The sequence below is a fragment of the Suricata suricatta genome, chromosome 3 (assembly GCF_006229205.1).
Source record: "Suricata suricatta isolate VVHF042 chromosome 3, meerkat_22Aug2017_6uvM2_HiC, whole genome shotgun sequence".
Lineage (NCBI taxonomy): Eukaryota > Metazoa > Chordata > Mammalia > Carnivora > Herpestidae > Suricata > Suricata suricatta.
The window spans coordinates 55,843,926-55,863,967 of record NC_043702.1 but is presented as its reverse complement, the minus strand read 5'-3'; the positions used below and the strand labels follow the sequence as shown (position 1 = coordinate 55,863,967).

General features: G+C 40.1%; 1 protein-coding gene across 3 annotated transcripts in view; it reads right to left on the bottom strand.

Moving 5' to 3' along the window:
* CHN1 (chimerin 1) overlaps positions 1–20,042 on the bottom strand; it is an 83,824-nt gene that overhangs the window by 40,557 nt on the left and 23,225 nt on the right. Inside the window, exons 1-2 of one of the 3 annotated variants that reach the window (XM_029934362.1) lie at positions 7,521–7,598; positions 6,850–6,927 (exon numbers count right to left, since the gene is read on the bottom strand). Coding sequence is in view for 2 of the 3 variants with exons in the window: in XM_029934360.1 (XP_029790220.1) it covers positions 6,850–7,101 (252 nt within the window). In the remaining variant the exon portion in view is untranslated. Of the gene's footprint in view, positions 1–6,849; positions 7,599–20,042 lie in introns of those variants that run through there. The other 2 variants (XM_029934361.1, XM_029934360.1) reach the window with 2 other exon arrangements.

Sequence of the window (20,042 nt, the reverse complement as noted above, 5' to 3'; positions counted from 1 at the left end):
GGAGTTCCTTATATATTTTGGATACTAATCTCTTATCAGATATATGATTTGCAAATATTTTCTCCCATTCCATAGGTGCATTTTCACCGCATTATTTCCTTTGCTCTGCAGAAGCTTTAGTTTAATACAATCCCATTTGTCTAGTTTTAGTTTTGTTGCCTGTGCTTTTAGTGTCCTATCCAAAAAATCACTGCCCACACCAATGTCAAGAAGCTTTTTCCCCCCACATTTTCTACTAGTAGTTTTATGGTTCTAAGTCTTAAGTCTTTAATCCACTTTGAGTTGTCTGTTGTATATGGTGTGAAATAAGGGAGCAATTTTTTCTTTTTTGCATATAGACATCCAGTTTTTCCAACATAACTTATTGAAGAGACTATCCTATCCTTACTTAGTGTACTTGACACCCTTGTAGAAGATCAGTTGACTGAAGACACATGGATTTATTTCAGGGCTTTCTGCTTTATTTCATTGGTCTGTAAGACCTTTTTTTTTTTTTTTTTTTTTTTTTTTTGAGAGACCGAGAGAGAGAGAGAGAGAGGAAGACACACAGAAGCTGAAGACAGGCTCCAGGCTCTGAGCTAGCTGTCAGCACAGAGCCCGACGCGGGGCTTGAACCCATGAACTGCGTGATCATGACCTGAGTTGAAGTTGGACACTTAACTGACTGAACCACCCAGGCCCCCCTGTATGTCTGTTTTTATGCCAGTACCATACTGTTTTGATTACTGTAGCTTTGTAATATATTTTGAAATCAGAAAGTACTGATTCCTCCAGCTTTGTTCTTTCTCAATATTGCTTTGATCTTTTGTGGTTCCATGTGAATCTTAGGATTTTTTTCTATTTCTGTAAAGAATGCCCTTGGGATTATGATAGGAATTGCATTGGCTCTGAAGATCACTTTGGGTAGTATGGATATTTCAGCAATATTAACTCTTCCAGCACATAAAAGGTGAAATATAACATTTTAAATACCCTAGCCTCATAAAATGATTATGAAGAAGTATAAGCAACCACGTGCAAAACTTGTGAAATGTTTCTTTTTGGATTATTTAATGGCAGTCAGTAACCTTCCCAATGACCTTAGGCTCTGGCTTTGTGCTTGAGGCCATCATAACATAATCCGCTCCTTAGACACCATTACAAACTGGGAGAAAGAAAGACGGGGCTGAGGCCGAGGGGGTTACCGTGCTGAGGGGCGATGCAGAAGCCTGGAAATACAGGAGTCTCTGCGGTCCTCACCACCATCAGGGACAGAAATAAGGAGCAGAGTAGTATGTTATTTCTGGCTTCTGCAGCATCTGATAAGTATATACCAAACAGTAACTGAAACCGATGGTCTCGTCCGGTTTCCCACTTTCCCTCCATGACTGCCCTAGGGAGACAGAACCCTCACTCTGCAGTGAGCTTGGTTATTTTTATCTACTCTTGCAAGTGACCCACATTAAGGACTGGGAATTTTGCCTGTGTGTGTTTACAGATACATATAAATATATTTGTATAACCTAGAAATATATATATATACGTAATTCAATCCAATCTTCTATCTGGAGGAAAACATGTATTCCTTTAAAATGTTTGTCATGTGCTTGCTTCGGCAGCACATATACGAAAATGTCAGACACTCCATGTCATACCTACAGGTGGAGCAATGATGTTTAATAAGGAGACATTCCAGGCTGCCTTTTCCATGAATCACATTGCATTTAATTTCTTTTATAATAAGGCTTTTATAATTCAAAATGGTATTCAAATTTCTGAGCACTTAAAATGTGAACACAGATTCTCCAAATAGAAGACAACATGATATTGTGAGTTTTATTGCATTAAAAAAACTCACATGAATTTGACTAAAAGATTGTAAGAATATAGGCCTTAAAATCATTAGAAGAACCTATTTTTATGTTGAAGTTTCCTGTGGCATGAGAAGTGATTTCAACATAACAACAATCGCCACCACCACAAGGGTCCCTCCTGCTACACGATGTGCTCGGTTAGTCATTCAGCAGATGTTTCTGGAGGGGAAGGACAGGAGGAGGAGGAGTGGAGGGGAGTGAAGAAGTGGTGGCGGTGGCGCTGGAGGGGAGAATACAACGACAGCCATAGTTCTTGACCATGTAGTTCACTGACTATTAATGTAACAGGTTTTAAAAAAAATCCATCCGTGGGGTGCTAGGGTGGCTCCGGTTAGGATCCGACTCTTGATCTCAGTTCAGGTCATGATCTCGGGGTTGAGGGGTGGAGCCCCAAGACAGGCTCTGCCCTGACACTGTGGAGTCTACTTGGGATTCTCTCTCTCCCTCTCAAAATAAAGAAATAAACACTTAAAAAAATATATTCCTTCATATATAGGTTATTTTAATTCTTTTTAAAAATCAACATATTAAAATGTCCTCCTAGGAGCCTTAATAAAGTTTTAATAGTGGAAAACAAAGTAATTATATTAACAAATTTAATGTTTCTTGATATAATTTAAGAGAATTTTAAACATTTGTTTTTATTTTTAAGTAATCTCTACACCCAACGTGGGGCTTGAACTCACAACCCCGAGATCAAGAGTCACAAGTTCCACGGTCTGAGTGAGCCAGGCACCCAAAGAGAATTTCAAGAGCTATAAAAGAACTACATCGTGCAGTTTATTTATTTATTTTTTAATGCTTATTTTTATTTTTGAGAGAGAGAGAGAGAGACCGTGTGAGCAGGGGAGGGTCAGAGAGAGAGGGAGACACAGAATCCAAAGACAGGCCCCAGGCTCTGAGCTAGCTGTCAGCACAGAGCCCGACGCGGGGCTCGAACCCACGAACAGTGAGATCATGATCTAAGCTGAAGTCGGATGCTTAACCGACTGAGCCACCCAGGCACCCCTACACTGTGCAGTTTAATTCCATGTTTCATACTAACTCTATTTTTATTTGCTGGTTCATTTTGCATGTATTCCCAAATGGGTATCAAATGAAGACCACAGGGCTTGGACCTGTGTGTGTCCTTCAGAGGGAAGGAGAGACCACTCCCAGGAGAGCAGGAGAGCTGGCCATTTCAATCCTTCAGTTTGTCAAACAGCAGAACATCTAGTCTGTTCACCAGGATTGGCAGCTTCCCTATTACTGCTTTGAACCCGGGAGGTCTTGAATCAGTGATTTTATTAAATAGTATAAGGTACATGCTATACTCTTATTAATTATAGTATCAATTCACATTTCAGGATTCATTGCTTGCATATTATCCCGGCAATGGTAAATCATTAACATGTCACATCTTTCATTTCTATGCAGAAGGCAAGTTATCTGAGACTCCAAAGCGAACCAGTTGCCGTTTCAAGGCTACCTTGAAAAAAAGGACTAAATTCCTATTTTTAAAGTGTCCTCTCACTGTAATTCTTAATGTTCTTTTAATTATTTCATTTGCCTAAGTAGCCAGGTTTCTGTGCTTGTTTTCATTACATGGGAGTTTTATTTTAGAGAGCTATTTGAATTATACCAAATGAAGCCCCAAATAGTTAAATCCGGAGGGAGGAAGAGACCCACAGAGGATTTCACTGTACTCTGTGGTGCATGATAATGCAACTGCTCTTACATAACATCTAACTCTGCCTGGGAGCGAAGAATGAAGAGCTTTCGTTAGCCCCACAGTCATGCCGGCGTTCTTAACTGTATCGTGACCTCTGTACCTGGGCAAGAAAAAGGCTTAGAAAAAATATCCATAGGGGTCAGTTGTAATAACAAAAACAGTAGCTACCATGTGCCCAACGCATACCAGAAATTCAATTTTTCTGAATTAGAAGCGGCGTGGCTTAAGGATAAGGCGGGTGCCCAAGGTCCTACAAATGATAAGCCAGCTCCAGAGGGCCAGGGCTGGGTCTCAGGTATCATGGTCTCCGGAGAGCCTCAGATGCAGGATGTAAGGTTGCAATCACTGCTGGTGAAGTGCCTGGGTTTTACTTCTGATGTCAGAGAATGTTTGGTTTAGTTTTTGGTTTTAAGTTTGCTCGAGAAATTAACACTTGTTCGTTTTCTCTCTCTGACTCTCTCTTGTGTGAGGAGAGGGGCAGTTCTTAAAATGAGAGGTTTACCCAGGAAAGGGTTAAAATGATTTTCCCTCAATGTGGACAAATTATAGAGGAATCAGTTTGAAGGATGTGGTAGACTTATTTTTTAAATGGCGACCTCTCTAAGAGGGACAGCTATGTTACTGGTGATTCTTTATCAAATCCTTATAAATAACAATAGAAAAAATTTAAAAGGCCACGTTACATAACAGTAAATGGGAAGCCTTCCTGCTTTGTTGTTTTAATAGGGAAAAACACAAAAAGAAACAAACTAAAAAAAAACAAAAAACCACAACACCTGTCTGGAGTTGGGCCCGGTTGATTTTTCTGGCCTCTCACCTTGGTGAGTGCTCTCACCAAAGGTAGAAGGCATTCTTGGCGTCACCTTCTGAAATGAGATTTGGCAGCTGTTCAACGCCACAGAGCGAGGTTATATAACAAGGCAGTTCAAGAAGCAAAAAAGAAAAGCACATTGAAATGAGGCTCTGGAGAGTGGGCTGTGGTTAGCAGAATGCACTTTCACCAACACAGAAAACCGTCAACGGCAAGGCCGTGTGGACGATTATCACCGTATAAATGTTCAGAGTTCTTCTCATCGTAAATGTCTGAACGCCGTATACTTACCCATCACAAGCACTGACCTTCTAAGCGAACATTTGTGTGGGAGAGAAGTGCTCCTGCCAACAGGGTCTGAATTCTTTCGGGGATGCTCTCAGAAGTCAAGTACAACTACCCCTCCCACCTTTCTTTTCTCCTTTTTATAAAGCCATTCCACAGAAACATTTTTTAAAAAACAAAGAGTAATCAAATTGTGAGACTTCTGACCTTATTAGCAACTATAAAAAATATGTAACACAGCTTCACTAATATGAGCTCTTTCCTGAACATAGTTTTTGTTTTTTTACAAAAAAGTCAGCCCACTTGATTTTAATTTTTCAGCTCTGGTGAAAGAAGCAGACTTCTTTTTAATGTGCCTTCCCCCCGCACCCCCCCCAAAACAGAAGTATCTTTAGAGAACAGTCTGGGTAACAAGTCTAAGGGGCACAGTTGGTCCCAGAGCCAGCACTTTTTGGCTGCTCAAAATTTGCTCATTAAAGCCATGTGTTAAATTAAAATTGAGAAATTATTGGAAGATACAACCAAATAGAGAATGTGCTTGTTTATGCAAATCCCTGAATAGATTTACTATTTGCTTTTAATCAATGAACTTGACTTAGCACTAAAATGGCTTCATAGGTCAGTCTGTTCCTGCTGAATACACCAGAGGGGGCATCTTTGGAGACACATTTTAAAGTCTCAGCCATTTCTGAACAGAATGCATAGTTTCTTGCCTAGGGACTTCAACGGCTATTTTTACCTAACATGCATACAACTTTACATCTGCAAAAGAATTTACCTGAGGTCATTCTCTTCATCAAAACCCTTTAAGACCAGTTTGTCATGCAAGAAGAGGCCGAGGCCTAGTAACTTGCATGTGCTATTTAGGTTCATACATGGAAAATGTACTTGAGACTAGATTCACATACTGAATGGTCTCAATTTCTTTCAACATCAAAGATACTAGTTAAGTTCCCAAATAAACTGTTTAAAGAGGGAGAAGAAAATGGTATTGGGTTTACCTTGAAAGATTAGCAATCTTTATACAGCCCAAACATTTTAGACTTTACCCTTTATCTTCAACAAATGATCTGAAGATCATAAGAATCTATTCCTCACTAAAAAAGTGAAGCATACTGGGGGCTTGGTATTTAGCAGTGGAATAAAATAATGCTAGTGTTAAAAATCAGGACGAATTACGAATCTGAAATGCAATTTTCTACTACAGAGCCTGGTACATTCTGAATGAATATATCTGCTGAATAAATGTTGGATAAATTAATAAATGGTAGATCAGAGTTTCTCAGCCTATCATCTTTTGAAACCATATACCCTCTGATATGAAAACGACTGACATTCTGTCTAAACTGAAAACCGAAAACTTCTTCGTAAAGTTGTGTAAGTACTTGAAGTTACTGTAGCACTGCTGGTGTGTCCACCCGGGGAGTGTCCCTGGGTGTTCTCGTGCACAGCCTCACGCTAGGTTTCTTCAGCCAGGCTGCAAACGCCGGAAGTTCAAGGCCTGCCATCATGCTGTACACGCAGGCAACTTGAATCAACATACATACCAGCTTGACGAAAGATGATTCAAGTATAGTTAGTAAAATACTTTAACACAATTAAAAACACACACGAGGGGAAAGCAATATTCAGACAGTCAAGAGGAGCTGCCCGTGTGAGCAGGAACGGTGTGATGGCAGCCACCTCCTCTGGTCATGGTCAGTCATTAACAGAGGAGAAAAGACAGAAACCGTGGGAAATGCAGACCATCTGCTCCATCCAGATGCAACAACACATGCCTCTTCTAGCCAAAGCTTTTCACCAGAACCGGACGGAGATAAGATCTAATCCTCTCACTAAGTATCTGACAAAGGTAGTTAGACAGATTTGCATCATAAAAATAATGCCGAAATCAGTACTGAATGAGACCTTTTAAATGTCAGTCAAGACTTTACCACTGAGTGTACACTGATTAAACAGAATACTAAATCAGCATTCGAGAAAATGGAGTTGGATTCGATTAGCTTTAGTCAGCTATTCCTGAAATAAAATCATGCTTAAAACATCTTCATTCCTTAAATAGCAAGAATATTTTAGCCCAGTCATGGTAGTTTGAAAAAGACATCAAAAGATATTCCTTTAATAGTGCATAGATCAAGCAATGTGCATTTCCTTTCTTCTAAGAAAAGGTTAAAAACAAATATTCTTACCTTGAAATTGTGAACCTTTTCATATTTTGGAATTTGCTCGTTTTCTTTCAGAGTTGCTCTTCTAACAAGTGATGTCAACTGCGAATAAGCAAAGAGTTTCAGAGGTTGCCAGATTGTCACAGACGACTTTTGAGAACCCAGTTTCATTCCCAAGGCTGCTATCAATAAATCTTGCTGACGGCCCTCTTGTTTTGATTTGTGAACTGCAGCTTTATTAGTTTTCCTACCCGACCAAGACTCTTTGGATGGCATTTTGGAATTCACAGGAAAGAAATAAAACCTATATTGATCTAGGTCTGTCGATGAACTCTATTCAGCTAACAAATGAGCATTCTGCCAGCCAGCACAGAACCCTAATCTACAGAGAGCTGCAGAGAAACATCGCGGAGAGGTGGAGGAGGATGATGAAGCACTTCTTAAAAAGAGGTCGACTAACCAGAAAAATTCTTCTTTCTTCCCCCCTCTTTTTTTTTTAAAGGGCTCTATATTTAAGCTTCTGAAAACTTAAGAGTCTGAACAGAAATAAAGAGTCGATGCTAACATACAAAACATTCAGCATCTCTCTATCCCTTTTTAAAAGCCATGCAGTTTTGACAAATGATACATTTCTAAAAGCTTCCTCCTCTATTCACTATATTGCTGTCCATTCTGAATGAAAGATGCCTACATACTGCCTGTAGTCAGCTTCTAGCAACAGACACCCTGTGAAGCCCCTAGCAGGGAGGGTGGGGACGGAAGGGATTTGACAAGGAAGGCTGAATCAGACTGGCCACCGTAAGAAAGGAGATAACCAATGAAAATCAAGCAACAGTATTTAAGTATTATATTCCTCAACTCTGTCTCTTTTCCTCCCTCCTCTCATGTAAGGTTTTCTTGCTGGCTCAAGGCAGGAAAAAAAATCAGTGGGAAGACAATGAGCAATGAATGAGTCATGCGTGATCACAAAATGGAATATTTCGTTTACCTATTAAAAGCAAAGGAAGACTGACATACAGCCCCCCAAAAATTTACCATTCCTGCCTGGCAAATTACGAAAGGTTAATCTATATCCTCCTTTGTGCATATGGACTGAAGTTAGTTAACAAAACCCAATTTTATTCAAGATGGGCAAAAGCTGGTAAGTATTTCGATGAAAAAGAAAAGGAGTTTAACTAGATAGCATATTCTTTTCATGTAGAACAAAGAGCATGCACAGAACTCTGGTAACACCCTGGAGTGGTTGGGTTAGTCTCCCTGCAAGGTCCCCACAAGGAGGAGTTCTGTTGTGAAACTATACTTAAATGGATCCAATCTTTATTTTAATTATTAGTCTCAACATTCTTAATTCACAGAGCTTGAGACCAGACCATAGCGGGAGACAGCTGGGAATAATTTCTCACGTACACAGGTCCCAGATGTGACTGTGCTTCTAGGACCCTGGGATGCTTGTTTGCTGATATGCAGTGGGAGGGGTGCTGGGTAAGGGACTCAAACCCAGCTCCACTTAAGAGCAATACCTATACATTTTGCAAAGCTGATATAAGAAGCCCAAATGTTCCCATTCTGGTTCCCTAGACATCTCCCGTTTGTTTCCTCACATTACAGTAATGAAGTTTAACCCGTTATGATTCAAATTGTTACACAGTACTTAAAGAATCACAAACCATATTTAAATGCATTCAGTCCATTTGCTTAGCACATTTATCTCAGATTTCATAATCTATACAGGGCATATGCCCAATGTGGATTCTGGTTTAATTAGGGCATGAAGTTGTCATTAAACCATGCTAGAGATTAGAAATATTGAATGACCAATTTTCTAAACATACCCAAATTTTTTTTTTTAATTTACTTGACTCCATAGTTCCTTCTTTAAAAATGTCGTACTCTTGGGGCACCTGGGTGGCTCAGTCAGTTAATTAAGCATCTGGACTCTTGATTTTGGTTCAGATCATGATCTCAGTTTGTGAGATCGAGCTCCATGACAGGCTCCATGCGCTGACAGCATGGAGCCTGCTTGGGATTCTGTCCTTCCCTCTCTCTCTCTCAAAATAAATAAATAAATAAAATTTTTTTTAAATGTCTTACTCCTAAAAAAAAATTCTAGGGCATCTGGCTGGCTCAGTTGGAAGAGCATGTGACTCTTGTTCTCAGGGCTGTGAGTTTGAGCCCCATGTTAGGTGCAGACATTACTAAAAATATATATATATACTTAAAGAAAAAAAGTTTAAAAATTTTTTCTAGGTAAATAAAAGGCAGAAGTTAATATTTATACCTATAGATGTTTCATTTCCACAAATTTATATCCTTATGTGATTAATATAAGATCAAAAAAATGCTGTTCTAAAAGAAAATACAATGTAAAGAATTTTCCTTGCCTAACCTAATTCAGCTTAGACCTAGTTTGTCATGTGATAACTAAAAATATAAACACCAACCAACTCTTTAGTCATGTACAATGTAAGACGAAGTTTATCTGACTCTCAGGAGACACTAGAAAAACAGATTTCAAAGTAAATTTAACAGTATTTTTTTTCTCTACAGTGTTTTAACACTTCATGTTTACATTACTAAGTTAAAGAAAATAATCACCCATGTAACCGAAAGTAGTTTTTTTTTTTTTTAACTTCCCTGAGTATTTCTGATCAAGGTTCTTGATTATAGACCATCCCCAGTCCTTCAGCTATAGTAACTAGAGTTCAACCACAGCATAAAAAGACTAATGGTAAAGAAAACTCTTGGCTGGGCAGAAGTGAGCATTTGGTCATTGACAGGCGAAGTCTCCTTGCGGCCTCTGCACAGTCATACTGTTCTTCCTGAATAATTTTTGTATTTCATTGAGACATACTGGATTAACTGCAATTTGGGCAGCTACCCAGGGCAATAAGGAGATAGAAAACAACAGCTCAGGATGAAGTTCTTAGCTACCCTCAAAGGGCTAGGGATCTGGTCACTAAGATGCCTTCCATAACTTGCTATCAAGCAACTTCTCCATTAATTTTGCTCTCAATGAGATACTTACTCATCAGTAAGTATCTGTGTTCTGGGCACCTAGCAAAGCTAAGCACTTTACATATAGAATCCCATTAAATCCACAGAAGATGCCTATGATGCATCCTCACTTCACAGCTGGAAGAACTGAGGCCTCCAGTAGTTGACAGGTAAGAGGTGGGCTCTTAAACATTATGTTACATCCATCCACCCAAATGAGAAAGTGAGAGGAGGTTTTGAAGTCTGAGGGTAGTTGTTTTCCTCGCGGACTCTCTTCAAGGTGGTTTCTCCAGTTACTTTCTCCTTTCGATTTCAAAGAGCAGCAGTAGACGGTAAGAATAAGTAATGAGTAACAATGGATGGTAAGAAAAAGTAATAGCAGCTAAGATGCCCAGATCTCAAGTTCACTGCACAGTACACGCAATAGGCAATGCAACCTGCAAGGCGCCATCTGGACACCCCTCCTTCATGGAGCCTGTGATGATCACCAATTAGATGTGATTTTACCCTCCATGAACCTCAGGGCCCTTCGCTGGGTCCTCAATTACACAATGTATCACATTCTACCTCCTACCACAGTTCCTGTGCGTTCATATAGACTGGGTCTTCTACATCTTAGTATAAACCCTGAATTTAGCACAGTAGCTTGTACAAATAAAGGTCTATCAAATACTTGGTTAAAAAAACAAAACCAAAAACAAACGAAGGCAGCTATTTGAAGCAGTGTATTAGGGGAGAAAAAAAAAAGAATTTGAAATCAGAAACACCAAAGTTTGAATCCTGACCTTGGGAGACTTGCTTAGCGCCTTGCTTGCCTCATTTACATACCGAAACTGGGCAGTTTAAAAGAGAGGACAGAAAAGAGGAAAAGACTGTCTGCAGCTAGTTAGGACTCATTAAATGTTGGTATTATAGGGGTGTCCTGCCAAATATTAGCCACAGATTATGCTGTGTCATATGAGACACAGGTTCTAGTCCTCAAAGAGTTGGTAGATCAGTCAACTTTTGGTTTATACCATACAGACATGCCTGGAAACTCCTGACCCTTCGTATGGATTATGGTCTTTATCAAATCTCCCAATTTCTAGTCCTAATCTTTTTTCTTTTTCTTTTTTTGAAAGAGGGAGAGGGAGAAGAGAGAATCTCAAGCAGGCTCCACCCATAGCATGAAGCCTAAGGCAGGGCTCAACCCCGTGACCCCGGGATAATGACTAAAATCAAAAGTCGGACACTTATCCAGCTGAGCCACCCAGGCACCCCCAATCCTGTCTTTTAAAATGGATATAAATGCATATTAGCTGAGGGAGCAGGAATGGGGGGGAAGCAGAGTGGAAAGTGTAAAAGGAAAAGATTAGCAGCATTTGGAAAAGAAGTCGGGAACACTGCTTCATATTTCATACTGTCCTATTTACTGTTCACAACAATCCCAGGGGTAGGTTATATAATGAATATTTTATAGATAAGGAAATACTCACAGTCATAGTCAGGAAATCAAAAGTTTGTTATGTCTCCAAAGGCTGGAAGCTCTTTCTGCTAGCTTGTAAGAGGAGGAGATAAATCCAAGGTGTTAGGGACACAGCCCCCTCACATTCTGGTTCCATAAAGTGGCTTAACTGGGTGGGGATCTAAACTGGGAGGGCACGTTTCCCACAAGGCCATTCTTGCTGGAAACAGCGGCAGTATTTAGCTTTTCATTTTGACTGCGACTCTTTGGCCTGCCTTAGACCTAACTCTGGTCATCCTGGACACTGATACCACTTTTGTACGTTCACCTGAATGAGGGACACTAGCCTGGAAAAAGACACACAACAGGCAGATCCCACACCCTCTCTGTTTCTACCTCTGCCCGTAACACGGAGAAGGGGGTGTGTGGGTAGCAGGAGGCAGCTGTGAGGAAAAAGAACAGAAGTGGGAAATAGGTGAACGTGGAAGGGAACATATTTGCTATTATTCAAATAAATTTCCTCCACTCACCCACTACACTGTTGTCTGTCTAGTAATAATATGGTATTTGTGCTAAACTAGCCCCTCGTTTTCACCAAGTGTAGTACAAGAGAATCTAGGGGCTCTAGATTTCCTGGCTGTGGCATATCCTGGTCAAATTATTTCTTTGAGTCTTTGTTTCTTCATGTGTAAAACTGATTAAAAGTGCTTATATTATAGAATTATGTGAAATAATATATGGGAAGTGTTTTGCATTATTCCTGGTACAGGCAGTAATCAATAAATAGAAGCTTCCCTCCTTTCTCTGTATCTAGGGACTTTTATTTCCAAGATCAGGGTTAGTTCACTGGGACTCTGACACACACATAAGAGGGCCAAGGCCACTGACCTAAGCACTGTGAACTTTAGGTCTAACTGTAACCAGATGCTTCAAGGATCCATCGTAAGCATCAGCGTTCTGCAATCCTTTCTTATCCTGTCTTGGCGATCTCAACCCCCAGGCTCAAACTCTGAGCCTGCCTTGTTCTCTCCACCTTCCCACCTCAAAACCTGCTTACAGGGAAGAGTCTTATTAACTTATTCGCACTAAGGTACAAATGACGGATTATACTTCTTTTTCCACAAACACTTAGTTTTTAATATGGGACCAAGACTTATGCCAAGGAATGTATCTGTAATTACTGAACATCAGAACTCATTAAGAATGTGGTATATATACACGATGGAGTACTACATGGCAATGAGAAAGAATGACATATGGCCATTTGTAGGAAAGTGGATGAACCTCGAGGGTGTCATGCTAAGTGAAATAAGCCAAGCGGAGAAGGACAGAAACCATATGTTTGCACTCATAGGTCGAACAGGAGAAACCTAACGGAGGACCAGGGGGAGGGGAAGAGGGAAAGAGAGTTGGGGAGAGAGAGGGATGCAAAACTTGAGAGACTATTGAATGCTGAAAATGAACTGAGGGTTGAAGGGAAAGGGGGAGGGGGAAAAGAGGTGGTGGTGATGGTGGAGGGCACTTGTGGGGAAGAGCACTGGGTGTTGTATGGAAAACAATTTGACAATAAAATATTATGGAAAAAAAGAAAGCTGGAGGGATGAGGGGGAAAAAGAATGTTCTCTAGGAGCGCCTGGGTGGCTCAGTCGGTCAAGCGTCTGGCTTCGGCTTAGGTGATGAACTCATGGTTTGTGGGTTCGAGCCCCATGTTGAGCTCTGTGCTGGCAGCTAACTCAGAGCCTGGAGCCTGCTTTGGATTCTGTGTCTCCCTCTCTCTGACCCTCCCCTGCTTGCACTGTCTCTCTCTGTCTCTCAAAAACAAAAATAAAAAACATTAAAAATAATAGTTGACCTTTAAAAAAAAGAATGTTCTCTAAGAAACTGGAGGGACCTCACACAGCCAGCCACCTCCTCTGTAACATCATCATGATACCACAGACCCGTGAACACAATGTTCTAGTTAACTAAGTCAAGTCAGCATTCCATCAGAAAGGCACCCTAAAGGAATGTTCTAGCTGGCATGGCCCAGAGGCTTGGAGAGGTGAAAAGGAACTGGATTAACTATTTGGTAAACCTGGTTCAGGTTTAGCAAAATTCTATAATTTCTATAAAATGGTAACATTCAGATACTAAGAACACAGCTTTGATTTTGGGGGTCCAGGAGGGTGACACAGGAAGACCCTGAAGGCACCTCATCCATGGACATGCCACAGCTACACGTATATCTTCATCCACGGACATGCCACATCTACACTTATATAGAGTGATTCCTCCTGAAGGATGGAGGACTGACCGACCAGCTTCTGCACAACAAAGACCACATAGAGAATGGCAAGACAGACAGACAGAAACGCTGGAAACCACTACTTCTGAAGCTGTGAACTGCAGGGGAAGGGACAGTACTAGGGACTGTGAGCAGGTTGGAGTTTAAGAAAACACAACTACAGTGGCAAAGATCTAGCCCCAGGACTCCGCTAAATGGCAGGGGAGCTGACGGACCTCTCGGAGTAGCAGGGGCTGGCGAATGCCACCGTTTACATTCCCCCTCCACCTTGCAGCACAGACAGGAGTGCAGCTGACTTGCCACATCTCACACAGCCCACACTGCGCGCTCAGGGTCCAACCTGGGGTACACCAGGACAGCCCTGGTCAGCATTCACTGCAGCTGCAGCTGTCTTACCAAGGCGACACAAGCATAAGGCACCCTGGAGTGCACCATGCCGGCACCACGTCAGCTCCGGATGACCTGCTCAAGCAATCCCAGTGCAGAACCCTCTGGCACCTGCTGGCTCCCGCCTCCTTTAGCTTTAACTGCCCTGCCAGCGTGCCCTTAGTACTGAGCACCCCAGGACACCCCCAACTGCACCCACTTCAGCTTGAGCTGTCCTGCTAGGGTACCCTTCGCACAAAGAGCCCCAGAAGAGTCCTGGCCTATGCTCACTTCAACATAAGGTGTCATACCAGGGTGTCCTCTGTGCAGGGAGCCCCAGGACCCCCTGGCTTACACCCACTTCAGCTTCAGCTGTCCTGTCAGGTAGCTCTCTGTACTGACAGCTCTGGGACTGCCCCCACCCATGCCCTCTTCAGTTCTAGCCATCCCACCGGTATGCAGTACCCTGGGACCCCCAACCCCATTGGAGCTCCAGCCAGCCCGTCACAGGCACACACAGTATACACAGGGGGTGACCATACACAAAACCATTCCTATGAGTTTAGAAGTAGGTGTTCTACCTAATTTACAGAAACAAGTCCAGCAAAATGAGAAGAAAAGGGTAGAAGAACTCAGTGAGAACTTCAACAAGAGAAAGAAAATATTAAAAAGAACCAATCAGAGTTGAAGAATACAATAACTGAAATGAAAAATACACTAGAGGAAATCACCAGCAGGTTAGCAGATGAACAGATCAGCAATCTGGAACAGTGAAAGCACACAAGCTGAATCGTAAAAAGAAAAAGAGAATTTTAAAAATGAGGATAGATTAAGGGATCTCTTAGACAACATTAACTGAACAAACATTCACATTACAGAGGTCCCAGAAGGAAGAGAGAAAGGGGCAGAAAACTGGATAACTGGATAACTGAAAATGATAACTGGAAACTTCCCTAACCCGGGGAAGGACACAGACATCCAGGTTCAAGAAGCAAAGACAATTCCAGATAAGATGAATCCAAGGAAGTCCACACCATGACAAATAATAATTTAAATGTTAAAGAAGACAGGGAAAGAGAGAATTTTAAAAGCAGTAAGAGAGAAGTAAATAGTTACATATAAGAGAACACCATAAAGCTATCATATGGTTTTTCAGGTGAAACTGTGTAAGGCAGAAGGGGGTGGCATGATATATTCAAAGAACTGAAAAAAAAAAGGCTACAACCCTTATATTCCACCCAGCAAGATTATCATTCACAACAGAAGGAGAGTGACAGAGTTTCTCACACAAACAAAAGTTAAAGGAGCTTATCACCACTAAATTGGCCTTACAAGAAATGTTAAGGGAAGTTCTTAAAGTAGAAAAGAAAAGGAGATAATTATAAAAAAAGTATAAATGAGAAGATGTAAAATAGGAATAGATATACATATAATGTGGCAGAGAAAGAATAGAAGTTTTAAAGAATGTGTTGTGCTTAAACTTAAAGACTATCAACTTAATATAAACTAATATATACTGAGGAAGTTAAACATGAACCTTACGGTAACCCCAAACCCCAAACCTGTCATAGCTACGCAAAAAATAAGAAAAAGAAAGGTGAGAATAACAGTAAAGACAAGCATTAATCAAAAGGAAAGAGAGCAAGGGGAGAAGAAAAAAGCAAGAAGAGCTACAAAAACAACCAGAAAGCAATGACTGAGAGGAAAATGTATATTTAGCTATTAATACTTTAAATGTAAATGGTCTAAATGCTCCAATTAAAAGACACAGGGTGGGGGCACCTAGGTGGCTCAGTTGGTTAAGTGTCTAACTTCAGATCAGGTTTTGCGGTTCGTGAGTTCAAGCCCCCTGTCGACTTCTGTGCTGACAGCTCAGAGCCTGGAGCTGGCTTCAGATTCTGTGTCTCTCTTTCTCTCTCCCCCACATGTGCTTTGTCTCTGTCTGTCTCTCAAAAATGAATAAACATTAAAAATAATTTTTTAAAGACACAGGGTGGTGAGATAAAAAACAAACAAACAAACAAGCCTCATCTATAGGCTGCCTATAAAAGACTCACTTCAGACCCAAACACACATACAGACTGAAAGTGAAGGAAAAATATCATGCAAACAAAAGTGAAAAAATAAAGCTAAAGTAGCAAAATTCAGACAAAGGATACTTTAAAATAAAGACTGTAGCAAGACAAAGAAGGGCTTTAACTAATGATAAAGAGATCAATCCAACAAGAGGATATAACAATTGTAAACATCTATGCACCCAACATTGGAGCACCTAAATACATAAAGCAAATATTAACAGACATAAAGGGGGAAATTGACTACGGTACAATAATAGTACAGGACTTTAACACCCTAGTTATCTCAATGGATAGATCATCCAGGTATAAAATCAAAAAGGAAATAGCATATTTGAAGAACACATTAGACCACAGAGACTTAACAGATATACACAGAACATTCTATCCAAAAACAATAGAATAATATTCTTTCCAAGTGCACATGGCACATTCTCCAAAACAGATCATATGTCAGGCTATAAAAACAAGTCTCAGTAAATTGAAGAAGACTGAAATCATATCATGCATCTTTTCTGACTATAAAGCTGTGAAACTACAAATCACTTACAAGTAAAAAAACTGAAAATCCCATAAAAATGTGGAGGCTAAACAACATGTTACTTAAAGAACAACAGGTCAGTGAAGAAATACAAAATACATGGAAACAAATGAAAATAAAACACAATGATCCAAAATCTTTGGGACACAGTGAAAGCAGTTCAAAGAGGGAAATTTATTCTGTTACAGTCCTACCTTAAGAAACAAGAAAAAATTCCAATATAAAAATCTAATCTTATACCTAAAGGAAGTAGAAAAAGAAAGAACAAAGCCCACAGTTAATAGAAGGAAGGCAATAATGAGGATCAGAGTAGAAATAAATGAAATAGAGCCTAAAACACAACAAAAAAGATCAGTGAAAGGAAGAGCTGGTTCTTTGAAAAGATAAACAAAACTGATAAACCTTTACGCAGATTCATCAAGAATAAAAAGGAGAAGACCCAAATAAGTAAAATTAGAAATGAAAGAGGAGAGGTAACAAAGAACATCACAGAAATACAAAGGATTCTAAAAGGATACTATGAAAAATTATATACCAACCAGTTGGGACAACCTAGAAGAAATAAATTCCTAGAAACATACAAACAAAACTGAATCATGCAAAAATAGAAAATCGGAACACACCGTTTACTAGTAATGAAAAGAGAACAAGTAATCAAAAAGCTCCCAACAAACAAAAGTCCAGGATCAGATGGATTCGTGGGTAAATTCTACCAAACATTTAAAGAAGAACTAGCATCTACTCTCCATAAACTATTCCAAAAAACAAAAGAGAGAGGAATGTTTCCAGATACATTCTATGAGGCCAGCATTACTCTGATATCAAAACCTGATAAAAGCAACACACACACACACACACACACACACACACACACACACACAAAATAGGCCAATATCCCCAATATAAAATATCCCTGAACGTGAAAGCAAGAGTCCTCAACAAAATATTAGCAAACCACATTATACAATACATTAAAAGGATCAGTCACCACAATCAATTGGGATTTATTCTAGGGATGTGAGGATAGTTATATATTCACAAATCAATCAGCATGATACATCATGCTTACAAAATGAAGGATAAAAATATGGTCATCTTAACAGATGTAGAAAAAGCATCTGACAGAGTACAACATCTACTCATGATAAAAACCTCAACAAAATCGGTTTAGAGGAACATATCTCTACACATAATAAAGGATATAAAACTCACAGCTAACATTATACTCAATGGTGAAAAACTGAGGTCTCCTAAGATCAAGAACAAGACAAGGATATCCACTCTTTCCCCTTTTATTCAACACTGAAGTGGAAGTCCTAGCCACAGCAGGCAAGGAAAAGAAATAAAAGGCATCCAATTGATAAAGATGAAGTTAAACTCACTATTTGCAGATGACATGATACTATACACAGAAAACCCTAAAGACTCCACCAAAAAGCTATCAGAAGTAATAAAAAAATTCTGTAAAGTCACATGATACAAAATCAATATACAGAAATCAGTTGTTTCCTTCCATATACCAACAACTAAGTAGCAGAAAGAGAAATTAAGAAAACAATACCATTTACAATCGTACCAAAAGGAATAAAATAATTAGGAAGAAACTTAACCAAGGAGGTGAAAGACCTACACTCTGCAAACTATAGAACACTGATGAAAGAAACTGAGGACGATACAATGGAACACTATTCCGTGCTCACGAACTGGAAGAATATTGTTAAAATATCCATGTTCCCAAAGCAATCTACAGATTCAGTTCAATCCCTATCAAAATACCAACAGCATTTTTCTCAGAACTAGAACAAACAGTCCTATAATCTGTATGGAACTGCAAACGACCCCGAATAGCCAAAGCAATGTTGTGAAAGAACAACGCTGCAATATTACAGTCCTAGATCCCAAGGTATATTACAAATCTGTAGCGATCAAGAGAGTACAGGACTGGCACAAAAACAGACACAGACACACAAATCAGCGGAACAGAATGGAGAGCCTGGAAATAAACCCATGATTAAATCGTCCATTAATCTATGACAAAGGAGACAAGAATATACACTGGTGAAAAAACAGTCTCTTCAATAAATGGTGCTGGGAAAACTGGACAGCCACATGTAAAAGAATGAAACTGGACCCCTTTCTCACACCACACACAAAAGTAAACTCAAAATGGATTAAAGATCTAAATATGAGATCTCGGGGCACCTGAGTGACTCAGTCAGTTAAGTGTCTGACTCTTGATTTTGGCTCAGGTCTTGATTTCATGGTTCATGAGTTTGAGCCCCCATGTCTGGCTCTATGCTTCTACGCTGGCAGCATGGAGCCTGCTTGGGCTTCTCTCTCTCTCTCTCTCTCTCTCTCTCTCTCTCTTTCTCTGCTCCTCCCCAGCTCACATGCGTGCACACACTCTCTCAAAATAAATAAATGTTTATTTATTTAAAATTTTTTAATGTTTTATTTATTTTTGATACAGCGAGAGACAGAGCATGAGGGTCCGGGAGGGGCAGAGAGAGTAGATACAGAACCAGAAGCAGGCTCCAGGCTCTGAGCTGTCAGCACAGAGCCTGATGTGGGGCTCGAACCCACAAACGTGACATCTTGACATCTGACCTGAGCCGAAGTCGGAGGCTTAGCCGACTGAGCCACCCAGGCGCCCCGTCAAAATACATAAATAAATGTTTAAATGTGAGGTCTGAAACCACAAAACTCCTAAAACATAGGCAATAATCTCTTTGACATCCACATTAACAATGTTTTTATAGATATGTCTCCTCAGACAAGGTAAACAAAAACAAAAATAAACTACTGGGACTATACCAAAATAAAAAGCCATTGCACAGCAAAGGAAACCATTAACAATGAAAAGGTGGGGCGCCTGGGTGGCTCAGTCGGTTAAGCGTCAGGCTTCAGCTCAGGTCATGATCTCACAGTTTGTGGGTTGGAGCCCCGCATCAGGTTCTGTGCTGGCAGCTAGCTCAGAGCCTGCAGCCTGCTTCAGATTCTGTATCTCCCTCTCTCTCTGACCCTCTCCTGCTCACGCGATCTCTCTCTGTCTCTCAAAAATATATAAAAAACATAAAAAAATTTTAAAAACAATAAAAACGCAACGTACTGAATGGGAGAAGATATTGGCAACTGACACACCCAATGACGGGTTAGCATCTAAAATATACAAAGAACGGATACAACTCAACAGCCAAAAGCCAAATAATCTGATTAAAAATGGGTAGAGGACCTAAATAGACATTTTTGCAAAGAAGATAGACACATGAAAAGAGGTTCAATATCACTAATCATAAGGGAAATGCAAATTAAAACCATAATGAGATACCACCTTGCATCTGTCAGAATGACTAGAATCAAAAAGAAAAGAAATAACAAATGTTGGTGAGGATGTGGAGGAAAAGGAATCTTCATGCTCTGTTGGTGGCAATGTAAACTGGTGTAGCCCCCCTGAGAAACAGTATGAAGGTTCCTCAAAAAGTTAAAAATATAAATACCATATGATCCAGAAAT